The 20,450-nt window shown below is 48.5% G+C and overlaps 2 protein-coding genes across 7 annotated transcripts; both read right to left on the reverse strand.

Moving 5' to 3' along the window:
- Nucleotides 1-405: 405 nt before the first annotated feature.
- On the reverse strand, nucleotides 406-4,738 carry FCRLB (Fc receptor like B; the record flags this gene model as incomplete). 2 transcript variants are annotated; one of them, XM_082702552.1, is made up of 5 exons in its annotated part: nucleotides 406-721; nucleotides 1,066-1,211; nucleotides 2,011-2,277; nucleotides 3,804-4,058; nucleotides 4,708-4,738. In XM_082702552.1, 5 exons carry the CDS (start codon nucleotides 4,736-4,738, stop codon nucleotides 485-487), a joined length of 936 nt encoding a protein of 311 aa, XP_082558678.1. In that variant the 3' UTR covers nucleotides 406-484. The 2 variants fall into 2 exon arrangements, with proteins under 2 accessions (XP_082558678.1, XP_082558679.1); XM_082702553.1 differs by having other exon boundaries at nucleotides 575-721; nucleotides 1,066-1,252.
- Nucleotides 4,739-11,919: 7,181 nt separating this feature from the next.
- FCRLA (Fc receptor like A) lies at nucleotides 11,920-19,024 on the reverse strand (the record flags this gene model as incomplete). 5 transcript variants are annotated; one of them, XM_082704209.1, is made up of 6 exons in its annotated part: nucleotides 11,920-12,271; nucleotides 13,096-13,380; nucleotides 13,851-14,117; nucleotides 15,085-15,237; nucleotides 15,489-15,506; nucleotides 18,854-19,024. In XM_082704209.1, the coding sequence occupies 6 exons, from the start codon at nucleotides 18,984-18,986 to the stop codon at nucleotides 11,973-11,975; spliced, it is 1,155 nt and encodes a 384-aa protein (XP_082560335.1). In that variant the 3' UTR covers nucleotides 11,920-11,972. The 5 variants fall into 5 exon arrangements, with proteins under 5 accessions (XP_082560335.1, XP_082560336.1, XP_082560339.1 ...); XM_082704210.1 differs by having other exon boundaries at nucleotides 15,489-15,503; nucleotides 18,854-18,988; XM_082704213.1 differs by having other exon boundaries at nucleotides 13,851-14,150; nucleotides 15,025-15,237; nucleotides 15,489-15,541; nucleotides 18,850-18,988.
- Between the last annotated feature and the right edge of the window lie 1,426 nt (nucleotides 19,025-20,450).

Genomic DNA, 20,450 nt, shown 5'->3' on the forward strand with positions numbered 1-20,450 from the left:
CGTACTGGGTCTGGGTCGGCATCTATGAAAAGCTAAGGGTGACTAAATAAACTTGCCAATAGAAGGCAAGTAACAGAAAGGGAGTCCTGCGAGTGGAGGAAGAGACCCGAGGACCGGCCGCATGCTTGCAGATGCTCAAGAAGATGCGACCCCAGATCGTCAGCCACCACACTTTATGATGCTCCTTTACCATCACCGCCAAACAAAGCGCGAGCAGAGATGGCTTCGCGGGGTCTCTGCAGGTGGGAAGCAGGGGAGAGGAGAGGCAGGACCCTGGAGGAGGGGACAGGAGCGCCCCCGCCCCCTCAGCTCTCCACAATAGTGGTCTCCGGGGTTCTCCCGCTCACGGCAAAGTGGGAAGTGGGGGTCTCCAGCGCTCCCCTGTGCTCTGGGAAGGCCTGGGGCTCCTTTAATTCCACAACCACCCGGTTCAGAAGGCCCTTGAGCAGCTGCATTTCTTGGAGCAGAAGGTCCACGTCGGGTTTCAGGGCTCCCGCGGACGGTTCCAAGGGCGTCGGCGGGGCGCAGGCGGGCGGCCCAGCTGTGGGGGCTCTGCCCGCGGGGAACTGCAGCCCCGATGAGGTGGTGTTCTGCACGGAGGTGGCCGTCGAGGCCGATCTGGACATCGGGGGCTTTCTGAAGGAAAGCGGCTGGTTACCCGGCGCCAACGTGGCAGCCTGGGGGCCTGCGGCGGAGGTGGACGCCAAGTCCAGCGGAGAACCTGCGAACGCAACACACGGTTCTCGCACAGCCGGCGGCGGAAGCGGGGCGCACGGGCCAGAGCGGAGTAAGGGGGGCCGGGATGGAGCGAAAGGGGAGAGGGAGGAGTGAAGAAGAGGGGTTGGGGTGGAGAGGAGAGAGAAAAGGGGTGGGTGAGGAGAGCAGAGGGGATGGGGTGGAGAGGAGAGAAGGGGGGGGTGAGGAGGGCGTAGACCCGGAGATGGAGCTGGAAGGGCCGCGTGACGCGAGGGAGACTCGGGGTGCGGAGGCGGAGGCGGGGCTGCCCGCGGCGGGGTGGGGTGCGATGGGTTGGGGGGAAACGTGCGGGGAGGTGCGGTCACTCACCGCGCCCGGCAAGCTGCAGCCAAGGGCTGCGTTTCCGGACGCTCCGCGTGGCGGTAGCGGCCTCGCACCAGTACGACTCGAGCTCCTCGACCTCGGACTCGGGGACCGTGTACTCCGCGCCCCAGTCGAAGCGGCGCACGGGGCGACTGTACTTGTAGAAGGCGAACTGCAGCGGCGTGTCGCGCTTCTGCGGGTGCAGGCGGGTGTCGCAGCGCACGACCACCCCGCCGCGGGCCTCCGCCCGGCCCGTCACCCTCAGCACCGGCGCCGGGAACAGCTCTGCGGAGAGGGGTTCCGGAGGCTGAGGGTACACGGTGGGCCAGCGCAGGGGTCCCAGGGGACGAGGTCTCGCGGGTCCACGGCCCCGCGACCCCTCTGTCCTTCGGGTTTCCCGTGAGGGCTCCCCGCGGACCAGGGGACAGAGAAGGAGTGAGAGGAACTGTGTGTGCGTGCAGAGGGAGGGGGGAAGACTTCTGAAGTGTGGGGCAAGGGGCCGAGGCCTCGAAGGACGAGTCGGGGGAGAGCCGGCAAGACCCTTCCTGTCACATCCGGACTAACACCCAGTTTGATCCCCTGACTCGGGGGGAGGAGCGTCCGCCTGGCAGGATGCTCCGAGCCATTCCCTCGCCCCACTAGTACAGCGACCCCGACCCCTGCCGCCGCTTTGCCTGGGACTTGGATAGAGCTGCCCCCTATGTGGAGTTCCCCTCAGCTAAGAAGTAAGAAGCCGGAGGTGTGCGGAGAGATAGGGACACTCGTCCCCACGCAGGCTGAGCAGCAGGGGCGCCTTCACAGCGGAGGAGAGGCGAAAGCTTCGGTGGGCTCGGGGAGAAATCTGCCTCGCGGCGGCTACTTGAACCTCCTTCCTCCCTGCCCTCCTTGGTTCCCGTCCCAGAACTTCCCAGCGCTCGATTGCCTCCCTCCCGGGGCCCCAGGTGTTCCCACCTTGCACGGTCACGGCCGCCTTGGCGGAGAACATGGGCGCGCTCTCCACCGGGATGCGCATGGTGCCCGAGCACTGGTAGCGGCCGCTGTCGCTGGCGCGCGCCTGCGGCACCGTGTAGTTGGCGCTGGAGTGGAAGTAGCGCACCGCCTTGCCGTCGTGGTAGTAGTGAAGCTTGTAGACCATCTTGTCGTACCAGCCGCGGCAGCGCATGACCAGCGGCTCGCCCTCGAACACCGCCGCGTAGGGCACTTGCAGGATCAGCCAGTCTACGACAGTCACCACAGACCGGCCTGATCCCCAGAGAAGTCCAGCCCTGGGGGTCTCCCGTTCTCCTAGGCCTCCCTGCTCCCCGTCCCTGCACGGTGGCTCGCCTCCTCCCCACTTAATACACTGCAGGCGGGCGCCCCTGGAGCCTCGGAGCTGGATGCACTGGGAGGCGAGGGGAGAGGAAAGCCAATGGCCCCGTCTGCTCTTACGGCTTAGGAAGGCAAAGATGCCTGGTTCTGGCTTCCAGCCCCATCAAAGAGTAATGGCTGTCAGGATCAGGTTTACACTCCCCAGGATGCCCTAGGCGCCTTCTTCACCTGGGCCCTGCTTAGCTTTCCAGGGCCATCTCAGTATTGTCGCTTGCCCAGTGTCTCCCTCACTGTCCCCACCTGCCACTCCTAATGCAGACTAAGTGGAACCTTGCACAGCATACACGTTGGGAGCACTGTACCTGCTCTGTGCCCGGGGCCTTTGTACCTACCAAGAAGACCACCCCTTACACACACACATCTGTTTTAGTTGAGACCTACTTGTCCTGAAGGTCTAGCCTTAGACCTTTTCTCCTCCAGGAAACTTCCCTAACCCTGCAGGACAGGGAGGGCATCTCCCACAGCACCTCACATTTACGGATCACCATCGTCTTCATACCTGATCTGTTCTGGACGCCATCGGAGAAAGAACTCTGCGAGCAACAGTCCCAATCCGTCTGCTACGCTATTCACAGTCGGCAGTCACCTGCTCTCATGGCCAGTGTCTCATCTGAACTATCAACTTCCAAACAACAAACCAGAGAGTGCAGGCAGGAGGTAGAGGCTATGGGAGGGATGAGCTTTGAGTCCTGAATACAAACCGTGGCCCATCAGGCTAAGATGATGTGATATTCCCTATCAAGTAGCTAATCCTGTACTCTAAAGAATGAACTATTGCTATTTTCTTATCCTGCTTTGAAACCCTTTACATGACTCCGGGAAGTCAGTTTCTGAATTGAGCCCTATGTACACGTGTGTGTCTGCAATACACTTCTGAGCGCTTTGTTCCACAGCTGCCCTCTCTTTTCCCTGACATCGAGTTGTAATTCTTTTTTCATCCTCACAACCACCAAAGACACAGATACAATTATTGTCCCTGTTTTGCTGCTGGGAAGCACAGAGAAGCATCGTGCTGTTCAATCAGGAATAATTCTCCCAGCCGCACACAGCCTGCCCAGGGACCCTCACTCCCTACCCCCCTTGCTCTTCCCTGTCCTTCGCTGACCCCTCCTCCAAAGTTCCCTGTCCAGTACCCCAGGCCCTTAGAGCCTCTGCCCTTCTGAGCTAGACTCATAAATAAGCACAAATGTTTATTGCTTCCCACTCAGGCAGAGGGGTGAGGGGACCTTTGGGGTCAGACAAGCCTTACCTCCTCTCGCACATAACGCCACATCTGCAGAGAACCGAGATAGTCCCCAGTCCCCGCCCCAGATGGAGTGGCCAGTAAGTCCAGGGGAGAGATGAGCGGAGCCCCGCCCCCAGGCTCAAACACTCACCGTTGGAAACAGAGAGGTGGATGGGGTCACTGACAGGTGCTCCCCGAGTCTGGCATCGATACACCCCTGGTGTCTGTACCTCGATGCTCTTCTTGTGGGAGGGCAGAAGGAGGTGGCCCGAGTACCAGAGGGTGCTGATGGGCCGGAGCTCCAGAAGCGGAGGGTGGTACCCATCACAGCGCAAGGTCACCCGCTCCCCCTTGAAGATGGTGGTCCAGGGCGGGTGTAGAGACAACGTAGGCTTCTCCAGAGTAGCTGGGGGTGTATGGGAGGGGGGCAGTGTGGGCCAGAGAATCAAGGCGAGGTGCCCAGAGTGTGGTCTGAGGTTGGCAAATCTGAGCAAACTCCAGCTTCCAGGACCCAGCCCACATGACCACACCGTCCGTGGCAGGACACACCACACCGGACTGCAAGCTCCCAGGGCCCATTTTGGAGTGCTTAGAAGTAAACTGAGTCACAGGGATTGAGGAGACATGGGAAGAGACACTGTCCCACAATGGCCAGGAAGTGGGGAGGCCCAAGCAGGTCACTTGGGTGTGTGTGTGTGTGTGGAAGTTGTCAAAAGTTGGGCTGAGGGATGTCAAGACTCACCAGCTCGCCCGCCGCTTGGGACTGCAAAACGAGAGTGAGGGAGAATGTCAGGGACGAGAGGAAACTGAGGTACCTCTTCACCTCAGGGGAAACCCCATGGGTCTCAAGACCTGGTTTTCTTCTGCTTTTAGTTTCCCTGGCTCTGAGAAAACCCCCTTCTCTTTATCCTCGAAAAATAGTGAACTACTGTTTGGAATTGGGGACTATCGGCCAACACACACACACAAACACACACACACACACACACACACACTCTGGTCCCCTCTCCCCTACAGCCAGTCCCTATGCTGTTGGTGGTGCACGGAGGACTCACCGAGGAGCAGAAGGGCTGTCAGTGCCCACATGACGGACCTGCCCTCAGTGGCTGCAGGATGACGTCTGCAATCAGTTTTTAAGTGCTTTGTTCCACCGCTGTTCTCTTTTTTCCTTAACACCATGTCATAATTTCATCTTTCATCCTCACAGCAACCAAAGAGGCAGAGACGATTCATGTGTCCATTTTACTACTGGAAAGGCTGACCAGTGCTGAGCCCTGAGCCCCGATGGGGGGGCATTGCGCTCCTCCTACCCATTCTCAATTCCTGAAAATGGTGACTGGAGGCAGCAGCACGCGGGCTGCATAAGTGTCAGCCCTCCGGTGTCCCAGGCACCAGGCACCGTCTTCCCCAGCACCCCTGAAGCCACCTCACATCTCAGTTCAGCCCCAACCCCTACAGAGAAGGCATTCGGAGCAGAGTTTATGCCCTCTGCAGCCTAAGAAGTCACATCCCACAGGTGTGACAGGTGACAGGTGACCCTGTCTCCTTCAGGCTCCCACTGACATCCCCTTCCCATTCCCCCTCCCCCCACTTTCCAGCTGGCCCTGTAAACCTCAACTGACAGAAATACCTCCCCATGTCCTCAAGGTCTACCTGGGGCCTTTATTCTGCTCATTCCCTGCTGGTGCGAGGCCTTGGGAGGCTGGCCCTGGGGTCCCTGTCCCCAGAGCTCAGCCTCCTGAGTGGACAGAAGGGTAGGACTCGCCAACCACCTTCCCTATCACTGTTTTCTGAAGTTCCAGTTAAGAAGGGAACTGCAATGCGTTCCCCCTTCTTTCTCCCTTCCCGAAAATTTAAACCCTCAGAAAGGTTGTTTTTGACCCCCCCCCCCCACCGCATCTCCACTCCAGCATCTCTTACCCTACAGCATCTCCACTCCTGTGCCTTCCTCCCTCTAACCCTCCCTGCAAGCTCTCCCCACCCAGCTTACCTGGTGCAGAGAGGTCACTGCATCAGCCCCTCAGAAACTTCTCAGATCTGACCTCCCAGCTCTAATTCTTGTGCTTCGAGAGCCACGTGATCATACCCTAAGCAATGGGGAACCTGAATTTTCATGTAAATACTTAATGAATTTTCCAACCTGATTGTATGTCTCCTTGGACGGTCTCCTATCCTCACCTGTGGTCTTAGAGTACCAAGCACCTCTTTGCTCTGGGACTGTGGCAGAGAGGAAAAGGACACTATATTAAATACTGTCAACTCCCTTCAACAGTCTTCTCCCTCTTGCTTGCTGATAGCGACTACTCCACTCCGAGAATTCCCTCACGGTTGTTCTTTGTATAGCTTTTGTTAAAAATGCAAGTGCCCTGGTGGCTCAGTTGTTAAGTATTCAGGGATTAAGCCCCGGCTCTGCGGGGAAGTCTGCTTCTCCCACTCGCGCTTCCCCTTCCTGTATTCCCTCTCTCACTGTCTCTCTCTCTCTCTGTCAAATAAATAAATAATAAAATAAAAAATATTTTTAAATAAACATATAATATATTTTTATCCCCAGGGGTACAGGTCTGTGAATCGCCAGGTTTACACACTTCACAGCACTCACCAAAGCACATACCCTCCCCAATGTCCATAACCCCACCCCCTTCTCCCAACCCCCCTCCCCCCAGCAACCCTCAGTTTGTTTAGAGAGATCAAGAGTCACTTATGGTTTGTCTCCCTCCCAATCCCATCTTGTTTCATTGATTCTTGTTTCATTGATTCTTGTTTCATTTATTCATTTTATTTTAAAATAAAAATATTTTAAAAATGCAAATGGCTCTTAGGGAAATGTGGTTGGTCATTTAAGGTAGGCCGGCCATTTCAGATCCTGTTTGTGGACAGATTTTAATAAAACACAGTCATATATGGATCTGTAAACTCATAGGGCTCTGAAAAGCAGGGACCTGATTACACCAAATATTCATGAAGTGTATAGTTTTCCTGAAAATCTCTAGACTCATCGATAGACTGTGATCAGAATCTGGCTTGAAGCATCTCCCACCCAACGTATCTTTATTCCAGGCTTCCTTCTGCATTTCCCCCCATGTTTGATGTTTTTCTCCATCCAAGACTTTTCCTGGCAGAATTTCTAATTCTTCACCTCTTTACTGTGCAGAGATGTAGCAGTTATCACTTGTTACCTGAGCAATTCTTGGAAGCCCTTCATGACGTAATTTGTGGACAAGATACGCCATCTTCTGCTAAGAATTCGGATGACCAAAATGTTCTCAGTGACGATGACAGTACTGCTGCTGCTGACCATGACGGCGACAGTGCCTCCTTTCTCTCCGTGAGTGCTGGAGCAGGGAGCCCCTGAGCCCACAGACACCCCATTCCTGTGTTTAATCCTGACAAGGGGCCATTGAGGATGATGATTAGTAACCAAGGCGGTAGAGCTGGGATTTGAGTAGAAGTCCATTCACTCCAAAACGTGCGCTGTCTCTCCTGCTCATGGCGGCTTGTCCCCCAGACTGTTCAGGTCCCCTCTCCAGGTCTATTATTCATTTTTTACCTCTATGTACACTGCCCTTCTCCTCTGCCCCCCACGAGTACCCATGGCATGATGCTTGCAGATGTACCCGATACACACACGTGTTCATCCCTGAGGAATGTCTCGTGTTATTGATCTACATAAATGGTATTGTGTTCTAGGCATTATTTTCTCTTTTAGAGAAAAAGCCAGAGGTAAGAGGAGTTTGCCCAGTCCCCTACCCCCCTTCCCCGTTTCTATGACTGAACTGGGATATCTCATCTCATCTTCAGCTGTCCTGCTTCTCAGGCCTTTGGACTCAGACTGAATTACATCTTCCTGGGTCTCCAGCGGCAGACACCCCATCGTGGGACTTCTCAGGCTCCATAATCTCATGAAGCAATTCCTCATTCTCTCTCTCCCTCTCTCTCTTTCTCTCTGAGCCTCTGACAACCACCATTCTACCATTTGCTTGAGTTTATTTTAGATTCCACACATAAATAATATTTGCCTTTCTGCATCTGGCTTATTTTGCTTAGCGGAATGTCTTCCAGTTCATCCATGCTGTTGTGAGTGGCAGGACTCTGGCACATGCACACGCAAGTCTCACGTTTCCTCATCCCTTCATCTTCGATAGACGTTTAGCATTTAGGTCGTTCCCACACTTTGGCTACTGTGAACAGTACTGCATTGAGCTTGGGAGTGCAGGTATCTCCTTGAGATAATGATTTTGTCTCCTTTGAATATGACTCCAGAAGTGGGATTCCTGCTCATAAGATTGTTCTTTATTTTTTAAAAAAATTTAATTATTCATTTGAGAGAAAGAGAGAGAGAGAGAGCAAGAGAGAGAGCATGCATGAGGTAGGGGGAGGGGCAGAGAGGGAGGAAGAGTCACACTCCTCCTGAGCAAGGAGCTGGACTCGGGGCTCCATCCTAGGACCTGGACATCATGATCTGAGCCAAAGGCAGATGCTTAACCATCTGACCTGCCCTGGAGAACTTTTTTTTTTTTAAGGTTTATTTATTTATTTGAGAGGGAGAGATAGAGAAAGAGTGAGCGAGCAAGGGAAGTGACAGAGGGAGAGGGAGAGAGAGAATCTCAAGCAGACTCTGACCACAGAGCCCTACAAGGGGCTCGATCTCACAACCCTGAGATCATGACCTGAGCCAAAACCAAGAGTTGGCCACTTAACCCACTGCCCCACAGTGTCCCTCATAAGATAGTTCTATTTTTAACTTTTTAAGGAGCCCCCCATACTGTTTTGTACAGTGGCTGCACCAGTTTGCATTCCCACCAGCAGTGCACAGAGCTCTCTCTCCTCCAAATTCTCATCACTACTTCTGACTTCTTGTCTTTTTGATACTAGCCAGTCTCACAGGTGTGCAGTGTATCTCCTAGTGGTTTTGATTTGCATTTTCCTGATGACTGGTGATGTCAAGCGCCTTTTCACATACCTGATGAACATTTTTTGGTTTTATTTTGAGAAACGTCTATGCAGGTCCTTGCCCATTTTTAATTCAAGTTATTTGGGTTTTTTTCCTATTTAATTGTAAGAGTTCCTTATATATTTCGGATGTTAATGCCTTATCAGATAAGTGGTTTGCAGATATTTTCTCCCATTACATAGATTTCCCTTTCACTGTGCTTACTGTTTCCATTGCTGTGCTGTTGTTGTGGATTTTTTTTCCCCTCACAGATGTATAACAGAATAAAGGAACATGTAGCACAATCAACTTATGACTTTATAAACTTCAGTTGAACTCTTCTTTGAAAACCAAGGTCATGTTAAATTTATTTTTTATAGCACTTTTTTTTTTTCTAACAACACAATACTCCATATACAAATGTCAAATTAAATGAAGATTCTTCAGTATTGAAAAAAAAAATTAGCTATTTTGTCTGACCTGATTAAGATTGGGGAAAATGTGTGAAACACACACAGTCATGACTTTCAGGTCAACAAACAAAGGTTCACCAAATTCAGTAATCCTGAGGGTACACTGGGGCAGTCTTTAACAGGTTGGAATGATTTCATGAGGAGGAGCAATAGAGGAAAGAACTACTCCACATAGTAGGTAACGAACTTGGCTTTTGTTACATCTGAGAAAAAATAAAGGCAGCAAACACATAGGAATTTGAAAATAATTTAGAGAATATATATATTTAAAGGAAACCTAAATTCTTACTCAGAGAAGATTTTTAAAATTACTAATAATTTATATGTACCTGTGTGTTTCTCCCTCGTGGTCTCCCCCGTCAGCCTGTCAAGGTAACTAATACCCTGATCTTGGTGTTTCCACATCATGCCTTTTAAAAAGTTTATCCTATGCTAGTATAAGTGCCTAAATAATATATTCTTGTACTAGTTTTTAAATTTCTATAAAGAGTGTCTTACTATGTGGTATCTTTCCCCTCAATGTTATATTCCTGATATTTTTTATATTGCTTGATTTTAGCTATGGTTTAATTTTTTTACTGTTGTATAGTATTCCACTCTGAAAATAGCACAGTTTTCCCATTTTTCTGTTGGTGGACAACTGAATTGATTCCAAAGTTTTGCTTTTACAGATGGTGCTATTATGAACATTATTATACTTGTCTTCTGATACACATACACTAAAATTTATTTTGGGCATATACACCCAGGCATTGGATTCAACTTCACAACATAGTGGTTGTGCTTGCTATCTAACGTTGACTTCAGAGACAAAAATCTAACATGGATGCACTGGGACTTCTGTGGGTTACAGAATCCTAGACTGCACAGCCATAAACCCAACCCAGTGTAACAATTCATCTCCCCCACCCAAACTCCCCAGGCTAGAGGGGCAGAAGGAAACAAGTAAAAGCCCTCCCCCCATTCTTTCAGCTCTGTTCTTGCCTTACCCCTGATGATGGGAGATCCTTTTCTTGAGGCTTCCAAGTAGTTGACTAGGCTAGGTCCCCCAGAGCAGAGTCTGGAGATTTTGCTGATGTCAGACATGACACTCATCCTGTAAGGTCCAGCTTAATTTCGATCTCCTTCTAGGTATCATCCCTTATCCTGGCCCAATTCAATTCAACTAACAGAATTTTAGCACTTAACTATATCTCATTAAACTAGACACCAAAGAATCAATGTGGCACAAAGAGGTCAAGGAGCTCTCAAAGAGCTCACTCTCCAAAAGAAGTAAGGTTAAAAAAAAAAAAAATCAGATGCAGTGCAAAGATAGAGGCGTACCTAGACACATGGATGAGGAGTTCAGAGCTGACACTTATCTCAGTCCGCTGTATCCATGACTTCCTTCCTGCATCTCTGATAGCTTTTCTTATCTGTACACGGATTCTTTATTCAGCATGAGAGTTTGCATTCATGACAATGGTACCATTTGCTGAAATCAACCCCACGTGAAATGGTTCTAACAGTATATCCAGCATGGTCCTCTGGCAATTGAGCTTCCATGTTTTCAAATCCACCAAAGTCAAGAAATACCTTTGGTCATCATTTCTTGCAACTCCCATTCACACAACTGTGAGCTGATCCTCTCAGGCTGCAAAGACGTTTATCAGCCTTTTCCAGTTCCCAGCTGCCTCCTGATCCTTCCCCCTGAAGGTGTTAGGAACCACCATAAAACTCATATTTTAATATCCAGCATGATTCTATTCCTTTGTTTCCTTGTGGCATGTCTGGAGTGATCACACGCACATTTTTGTAAATCACTGTGGGTCAGTATTGCACAGAATAAATGGCACAAAGAAAAAATAAGGTGGATAACATCATACCACATGATTTAGGATAACATGGTAGAATGCTCATTGACTGAGGTCATTCTAAAATGGTGTGCAAACCCATTGACCAAAGGTTACTGTAGAGTCTGTCAACCTATCTTTCATTGGCTGTGACTGTACAATAGAGTCCAAATGCAGAAAAAAGCATCATTATGTACCAAAATAAACTCAAATATGTCTTTAAAAAATATTTCAGAGACAAGTATATTAAAACCGAAAATTGCTGTTTTGGCAATGTTATGCTTGATCATGTATTTCTGAGTTTAGTAGGATCCTGTGGGAAATTTTTACACACCCTCCTTTTATTGCTTTATGGAAAAGCATATTACTGCTCCTTTATCCCAAAGTCTAAACCCTCTGTAGACAGAGACACTATCTAATCTGTATACTTAACATAGCACAAATTTTGATAGGTCATAGAAGCCAACAAAATACTAGCATGTAATTAATATCTGCTGAATGATGCTGGAGGGGGCGGCAAGTAGAAGAAGCAAGGGACCACCCCAGAGTCTAACACCTAGCTTCCATAAGGCTGAAGTTTCTTAATCTCAGCACTACTGACCACTTTGGGCGAGATACTCTTCTGCTGTGGGGGCTGTCCATAGTGTTATTTGACGGTTAGCAGCACCTTTGGCTTCTACTCACTAGATGCCAATGGCACTACCCCCACAATGTGAAGACCAAACATGTCTCTAGACATTGTCAAATGTCCCCTTTGGTGGGGGTGGGGGATGGCCTCCAATTGAAACTGCTGCATTAAATCCATCTCACTGATTTTCTTTCAGTCACCAGATTCTGGTCTGGGCAAAGGAAGGTAACTCCTGGTCTACAGAGATCAGAACTTAAGTTATGAGCGAATATACAATTATGGCTAAATTCTGAGGATCACTCTGTGCACATTTATTTATACTCACCCACCTCTGTTACTCTAACAAAATACTAGGCAATTTGTAAGACTATTTATGTGTGTGTAAAGGACAGAAAGAGGAAAAGTAGAAAAAGTCAAATTTATTGGGAGTAGTTGAGCAACACTGCAAGTGAATTATTTACTCATATTTGGCAGAACCCTTTGTGGTCTCAAGCTTCAGGAGGGCAGATAAGTTCCTCAGTTCTGTGACCAGGTGACCGAGGAGAGCTCTCATATCCTGCATTTGTTTGAGAAGAATGCCCATCTGGTGATACAGATGGGGATCTGACACCTGCGCAGGAGCGGAGAAGCCTGGATCCTTCGAAGGGGTGGACAGTGGAGGCTGAGGTCCAGGGGAGGCTGCTGGAGTAGGTTCTGGAACAGCTGATTTCTGAGGAGCTTGATTCAAGGTGGGGGGTGCAGTCGAGCTGGAGGGACCTGCATTTTGGGGTAAGAGGCAGATATTATCAGAGTGAAGTCTGACTCTGGCCCTAACCTCATATTCGTGGTCAATCTTTCTTGTTTTCTGAAAGTAGCTGCAACAGACAGCTGAATGGTCAAAATTGGAATCTGAAGCTTGGCTACCTCAGTTTGAAAATCTTTAGTGATGAGGCTTCATCATTATAGGGCCTATCGATATTAGCCAATTCTTACTCTATCAAGGCAGAACCTAATTCTGGACAGTGTGGATATGGTCATTGGTTCTAGGTCAACATCTTCACTGTATATGGCATTAGTGTAATTCCTCGTCTTTGTGCCAGCCTTCTGTGTTTTGAGGACACCTCCACTGGCCCCTTGGGTCAACTCCTCTTCAAGATGAGTATCTTCTGCTCCCTCCATTATTTTTCTTATGACATGGCTTCAAGCCCTTCATTGCCCTGGTTACCACCTCCTCTGGATATATTATTTCAGGTCAAGTGCAGCCTTTTTAATTGGGGGTCCCTGAACTGAACATAAACTCCAGAGTACCTCATCTTCATTCTAGATACTATATTCCTGTGGATTCCCATAGTTCATGTAGGGAGCAGAAGGTCTATGGGACAGCAGCTGTGGAGCTGGCTCAGGTCTTGGTTTGGTGAGTTGTGCACCGTGGTCTGAGAAAGAAGTTCCCTATCTGTGTTCTCTTCCATCCCCAGGGACTCTGGCTTATTGTTCCTGACTTCTCTGTGTCCTTCTTAACCTACTTATACCAAACCCCAGCTCATGCACTCAGTCTTCTCCCTCACTTTTCATACACATCTGACAAACATGCACTAACTTACCCTGTACCCGGATCTCCAGCTTGGAGCTCTGTTTCCAAACTTGGTTGTCCTCAGTGGCTGCCTCACACCAGTAGGACCCAGAGTGTGCCTCTGAAGCTGTGGGGATCTGTAGTTCTGGGGAGAGGCCTCTGTCACGCACTATCCTGCTGTCCTTATAGAAGGAGTAGAAGAGGCGGGCAGTTGACCTCTGCAGGGGCAGTTTTGTCTGACAACTCAAGGTCACCGGGTCTCCATATTGAGGCTCAGCTGAGGGGGTGGCTCTGAGAAGTGGAACTGGAAATAGTTCTGAGGGAGAGAGAGGTGAGAAAGAAGAGCTCAGCCATCATACATTTAGGTGGACCCATGCCAGGCACAGAACCCAGCCACAGTTTCTTCCCACTATTTCCATCAGTAATAAACACTCTTAGCAAAGTAGGATCTGAGCCTTTCAAATCTTCTCTCTCTTCAACTAAACAAGATTAGGAAAGACCCAGACATGGACAAATCTGACAATAGTCCAGATGCCCCATCAGTGAACACTGGGAAGCACAGATCTGTAGGATAGAGCTGTGGGAAACACACTGGGCTTGGAGAGGGCTGAATGACTTGAGAACGTAATACTGAGATGCTGTCCCTCCTGAAACTCAACTTGGGCATTTTCCAGCAGCCTGTTCCTTAGCCTTCGGTGATCTTGCCACCTCCAATGACAGACAGTCTTGGTCCCTCTGTGTCTCTCTACCTGCCCTTGTCATAATTACATTCCCTTCAGCTCTTACCTTGGACCTTGATGGCCACAGGAGATGCTGTTTCTGGGCTCCCAGGACCAGGGCTTCTGAAGATGCCACTGCAGTGGTAGTGCCCGCTGTCAGCCTCTCGTACCACGGCAATGGAGAGTTCCCTCTTGGGTCCAGGAGGACCCATTGCTGAGCCATCTCGGTAGAAGGTCACTTGGGTCAATGGCCAGTCTTGCCAGGCCTGGCAGCGTAGAATCAGTGGATCTCCTTCAAATATAGGGCTGACTGGACCTTGGAGGATCAGCCAGTCTGTGGCCCAAAGCAAGAGTTGAGTGTGACCCACTGTCTTCCTTGGGAGTTCCCCATGCTACCCACATAGACTTCTCCCTAAGCTTTCTCTGAGAGTCCAGGTAATTCTTGCCCTAGTGGGAAAGCAGAACAAGTTCTTTAAGGACTAAGACTGAGGGAACCCTGGCTTTTGTGGGCTGAATATGGCGAAGAAGGCACAGTAGCCCCCCCTCATCCATAGTTTTGTTTTCCATGGTCAACTGCAGTCCAGAAGCAAATGATCCTCCTTCTAATATATCATCAGAAGATCAATAGTATGGGGCGCCTGCATGGCTCAGTGGGCTAAAGCCTCTGTCTTCGGCTAGGGTCATGATCCCAGAGTCCTGGGATCGAGCCCCACATCGGGCTCCCTGCCTGGAGGGGGCCTGCTTCCCCCTCTCTTTCTCTCTGCCTGCCTCTCTGCCTACTTGTGATCTCTGTCAAATAAATAAATAAAATAAAATAAAATAAAGAATAGCAGCCTAACACTACATCACAAGGCCTAGTCATTCCCCTCCCTTGCCTTATCAAGTAGGCATTTTATCATCTCACATCATCACAAGATAGGTAAGTATTAGTACAATAAGGTATTTTGAGAGAGGGAGAGACCATTCTTATAACTTTTACCATAGTACATTGTTATAACTATTCTATTATTAGGTATTGTTTCTAATCTCTTGCTGATCTCTTACTGTGACTAATTTATATTTTATCATAGGTATGTATGTCTAGAAAGAACAGTATATTTAGGCTTTGGTACTCTCTGCAGTACTCCACTGGGGGGTTTCAGAACATATCTTCCATGTATAAATGGTGGGGGGGAGCTATTGTATCTCATCCCATGGCCAGTTTCCTAGAGGCAACTTCCTGAGTGGTCGGCGGGCTGAACAGGCAGGTTTGGGAAATGGGAGAAAGAGAAAGAGAAGGCCTGTACTTCCCGAGACCTCACCGTAAGACACAATCAGATGGAAGGGTTTACTGAAAGTGTAGCCCTTGACCTGGAAGTCAACTTCCCCTGGGGCTGTGAAGTCCTCCTGGGAATCGCAGCTGCTGTCCTGGGTCCTGACCGGTCCTTCACATTGCAGCATCTCAAAGCCGGCAGCTGAGGAGGGCATGGTTTGAGAACCAGAAAACAATGTTGTGACATGGAGGAAGAAGACAGAAGACTTCCCTCCACAAGGGAATCTCCAGGGGAATCATCCTTTTTAGAATGAAAAGGGGAAGATGCCAAAACCTATTCGGGTCTCTTGACCCAGTACTTTAAACTTGATTCACTGGCTTTCCAGGGTTTTCAGTGAATGGACTGTGGTATGAGGAAGAGGGCAGGGAGAGAATGGCAGAATGTGAACTCACCAGCATGACATCCAGCTGCTGGCACAGGAAAACAGAGGCCAAAGGCAACGATGACCCCAGAGCAGGCAGTCACAGGACACAAGGGAAAGGCAGATGATCAGATTTTAATACTTACTGGGAGGTGTTTAATGTACACCACACACCACGAGACACTTGTACACATGATTTTACTTAGTCTTGACAAGTTTTCTAGGTATGTGATTTCATGTCCCATTTTATAAAGTTAAGAGAAACAGGCTTAGAATAGTTCAATAACTTACCCCAAAATTCAAAAGGAGTAGGGAATGGAGCAAGAAAGAAAGGTTGTCTGAGTCCAGAAATCAGTGTTCTCTTCACTTCACTGTTTAGACTTGATCAGCTGCAGGTCTCAGACCTTCCTTGGGGATTTCCTTCCAGATTTTCATTTTCCCCAAATTCCCTTGGCTCTCCATCCATGAATATATTATCTACCAATGAGCTTTCAGGACCGAGTGGTGTCTCCTCCTCCCTCGCTCCCTCCTTTCAGGTCTTCATTTTTCAGCTGTCTCTACCTTGATGCCCACTGTCCCCTAAACTTTCCATGGCAGCTGTAGAGCCCTTCCAATGTCCTTCTCTCTGATCCGAACCTCTGTTCCCAGTCTGTACTGGTAACCGTGGAACAATTCTTTCTTTGCTTCAAGGTTGAATCTTCTCACTGCTTCTCCTCCATCTCTCTCTTCGCTCCATGCTTGACTCAAGCAAGGTAATTTCCATTCTTCCCATTTTCATTCCTGCTTCTTGTCCCTTAATCCCTCTCCCCTTCTTCCAGCCCCACAACCGTTCCCATACACTCAATCCTTCACTCCATTCTTTCCTGATCCACTTGCCTTTATTCCACTTCTGAAAGCCCAAAACTCTTCTTCTACCCTGTAACTTCCCCTAGCAAGGTCCTTTTCCACTTCCTGATTTTCACTGCATCAGTACCAGGTGTTTTCTTGAGATCCTGCTTCAGCTCCCCTCGCCACCCCGCTGCTACCTTTTTCAGTTCCTCTGCTATCATTCAACTAGACTTAGCCTCCACTCCATTTTGAAAATGAACTTGTGGGTTGCCAGGCACTTTCACTCAGTAAATTATGTGGTAGGTATTAGGCTCATTTTATGAATAAGAAAATGGAATTAGAGGGACACCTGGGTGGCTCAGTTGGTGAAGCATCTGCCTTCAGCTCGGGTCATGATCCCAGGGCTCTGGGACTGAGACCTGCATCAGGCTCTCTGCTCAGTGGGGAGTCTGCTTCTCCCTCTCCTGCTACCCCTCCCTGACCCCAGCTTGCACTCACTCACTCTCTCTCTCAAATAAATAAAATCTTTTTAAAAAAAGAAAATGGAATTAGAGATATAAAAAGTGAATTTTCCAAGGTGACACAGAGCTAGTTAATAGAAAAACAGCATGAAACCAGAGCATCTGGAGTTCTTGCCACGATATCAGTGCTGTGTCTTCATACAGTCACCCAGTCCTGTTTCTACTCCAGTAAAAGGATTCAACATTTTTTTTTAAATCAGGGACAAAGCAGTTGCTAAAAATTCAAACATAAATTTGACAAGGTTAAAAAACAAAAGCAAAAACAAAAAGCGCTGTCCCTGTCTACAAATAACTCAGTTTAGTGGACAGCAAGGTCATATGAGGAGATGATTTCATGAGGAGGAAGGTAATAACAAAGACATGCAACAGGCAGTCACTGGGGCTGAAAGAAGGGTTCAAAGAAGCTTCCCTGGAAGATGGCACCCATGCAGAATCTTCAGGGGATGCCCAAAAGTTTGTGAATGAGAGGGAATGGGGCCATGGAAAGAGATCATTTCAAGTAGAGGTAGGAGTTTGAGCGCAGCTTGGAGATAGGGAAGAACGTGGTGTGTGAGTGGATAAATACCAGCCGGTTGGGGCGTATTTCAGGGCAATATGCAGGCCTCCAGGATAACAGTAGAGACTGAAGTGCTAAATAGGAACTAGGCGATGGTGGGCCTTGTGTGCATTGGCTGCAGAGCGCAGAATCCATTTCAAGGGCACAAGGCTGAGACACAGAGGTTAGTCAGGAAGTTACTGGACTATCCAAAGTCCACAATGATGAGGGCTTCTCCTAGCATCCCATTAGTTCTGTCTTTGAGAACAGTTTAGAAGATACACTTTGCCAAACTTGCTGATTGATTATATGCAGAGGATGAAGAGGGAGGAGTCTAGGTGTTCTCCCAAGTTTTTAGCCTCCATGCCTGGGTGGGTAGTTATGAACTGAGACAGACACAGTGAAAGATGAAATTAGGGAGAGGTAGGGGCCAAGAGGACAGCTCTGGTAATATTGGACTGAGATACCTGTGAAACATGCAGATAGATATGTTTTGTGCAAAGTTGGATCTTTGTGAAACTCAAAAGCACAATTAGGGTTGGCGATATGACTTTGGACTCTTAAGTAGATAGCTGAAGTGGCAAAAATGATACAGATAAATGAACTCACTAAGGAGATTGTGTAAAGAGTGTAGGGTAGGGAGGCAGAAATGCAGCAGTAGAAAACACCAGCCTATAAAGGGAAGAGAATAGAAGCCACCAAAGAGACAAAGACAGGTACATGGAGTGCAAGGATAAAATGGCATGTGGACAAAGACTCATACATGGAATGCAAGGAGAAAATGGCATGTTGAAGTTAGGCAAGCAGAGAATGCCAAGAAAGAATAAGTGACCAGGGTGCCTGGGTGGCTCAGTGGGTTAAGCCGCTGCCTTCGGCTCAGGTCATGATCTCCGGGTCCTGGATCGAGTCCCGCATCGGGCTCTCTGCTCAGCAGGGAGCCTGCTTCCTCCTCTGTCTCTCTGCCTACTTGTAATATCTCTCTGTCAGATAAATAAATAAATAAAATCTTTTAAAAAAATAAATAAATAAAAATAAAAATAATTAAAAAAAAAGAATAAGTGACCAACACTGCTCAGTGCAGCAGACAAGTCTAGCAGCAGAAAAACAAAAGTGTGGGCAGTGGCGCAGTCAATATGGAAGTCATTGCACCCTAGGCAAAACTGTTTCCAGTGGAAGCCAGACTGGGAACACTGAGGTATGAGTGAGAAGTGAGGAAGTGCAGAAAGCAAGTGCAAACTACTCTTTCAAGAAATTTGAGAAAAGGAAGGAAAAGGTTCAGATGGTAGCTCAATAGGGTATTACAGTCAAGGACACCTTAAGAATGGAAAAGGCTTGAAGATTTTTATATTCAGAGAGAGCCATTCCATACAGCACACCAGACAGTCTAATACCTATCCTTCATTTCCTACCTGCACATTGCTTCTCTGGACCAAAGTCAGTCCACGTATCTTTCCATTGATCAAAGTCAGGCATATCTCCAGTCCCACACCAACGTTTGAACATATCACTTACCCAGTAGCATCTGTACTGCCCAGAGCACGGTAGGAGAAAAGTAGAGGACCCCAGCTGTGAGGACACAGCCCAGCTTCATGGTGACTCTGTTTAGGTCTTCTGCAGCCTCTAACACACTGATTTTCATCAACATGAAACCTCTCAAATTAGAAAAGAGGAAGTAATCTAACTGTCTCATCTCCTTGCATCTGGGGCCTATTTTCAACTTCGTGATTGGCTTTCACCAGTCAGATTTGGCTAGGTTGACCCCAGCATCATCTACACCCTTAGGGTTGTGGAAGTATCAGCACTCTCAGTTGTTCAAGAACTCCCCCACAGAGCTCAGAGAACTTCCCAAGCACACAATTGTCTGATATCCTTCTGGACTTCATGACACCCTGGGAAGGGCCAGTGCAACAACCCTTCATTTCACTGGTGAACCAACTGGGGACAAGAGGGAGGAAACTGCTTAAAGGCGACACGGAAATTCCCTGGGAGAGCAACGATGAGAATTCGCGTCCTGCCCTATCTTGCTCCAAGGCTTCCATGTTTCTAGTGACCAGACTGTCAGAGGGGGAAGTAGGTTGGTAATGGCACCCGATCAGATATCAGATTAGTCCCTTGAGCGCTCCAACCATCCAAAGCTCTCATAAATTTGTACGCAAATTTCTCTATTCTCATGTCTCAGCTCTCTGTTTCTGCAGCAAGATTAAGGCTATTCAGCCTCAGAGGAAATCTGAGTATGAGGCAGGGAGAGTCCCCTGGGAACAGGAGAGGAAAGAAGAAAATTGACTTCCAGTGGACATAGCAGTAAGCCCAGGGCTCAGGCTCAGGGCCAAAGCTTGAGCCACTGATCCTGGGGAAATTAGAGATAGGAGGCATCTGATAGCTGGAGAAACCTAAGGAGACTCAGGAATAAGGGTGATATGGAGGGTGTAGCATCTCTCTGTGGCTCCAGGTGGCCTTATGGGGACTGTTGTCCTTGCCTCTGAATGTTTGCTGTTAGATCGAGTCCTCCTTAATGGCAAGGCTCATACCTCTTGTCCCAGGGACGACACTCTTTAACCCTCCACATCACAGTACTCACCATGAGATGAAACAAGTCATCAGAAATGGGAGAAATGCAGTCCTGCTTGAAGGCAGAGGGAGGGCCAGCATGACCCTTCAACTGTGCAAAAACCACAGATCAGAGCAGACATATTAGCAACATGAGCATGAGAGAACGGGTATTTCTCTATCTAAAATAAGTGCTTAGAATAAATTTTCCATTATCAGAGAGGCATATATTTTTGTGCAGGTGGCCCCAGGGAATCCATTGGGGGTTGAATATGGGCGTGGGGAGAGTCAGTGAGGCAGTAAGCCTTGCAGCTGACGTGATGTGAAAGACCTAACAGCCTCAGAAGAGGAAGAAAATTCTTGGCCAGACCTTACCAAAATTAAGAAAATGAAATGTGTTTATATGGACCTCCACTCCTAATACTCCCTAGAACAGAGTCTCAAGGTTAGATAGGTCTTCAAGGGTCTTCTAAACCAACCACAAAAATCTTTTCCTTCTCACGGCACCCACGCTATCATACCTGCATTGAAACCCTCTTCCATACCACCTACATCACCTCAC

The sequence above is a fragment of the Mustela nivalis genome (genome assembly GCF_964662115.1).
Source record: "Mustela nivalis genome assembly, chromosome: 16".
In the NCBI taxonomy this organism is placed as follows: Eukaryota; Metazoa; Chordata; class Mammalia; order Carnivora; family Mustelidae; genus Mustela; species Mustela nivalis.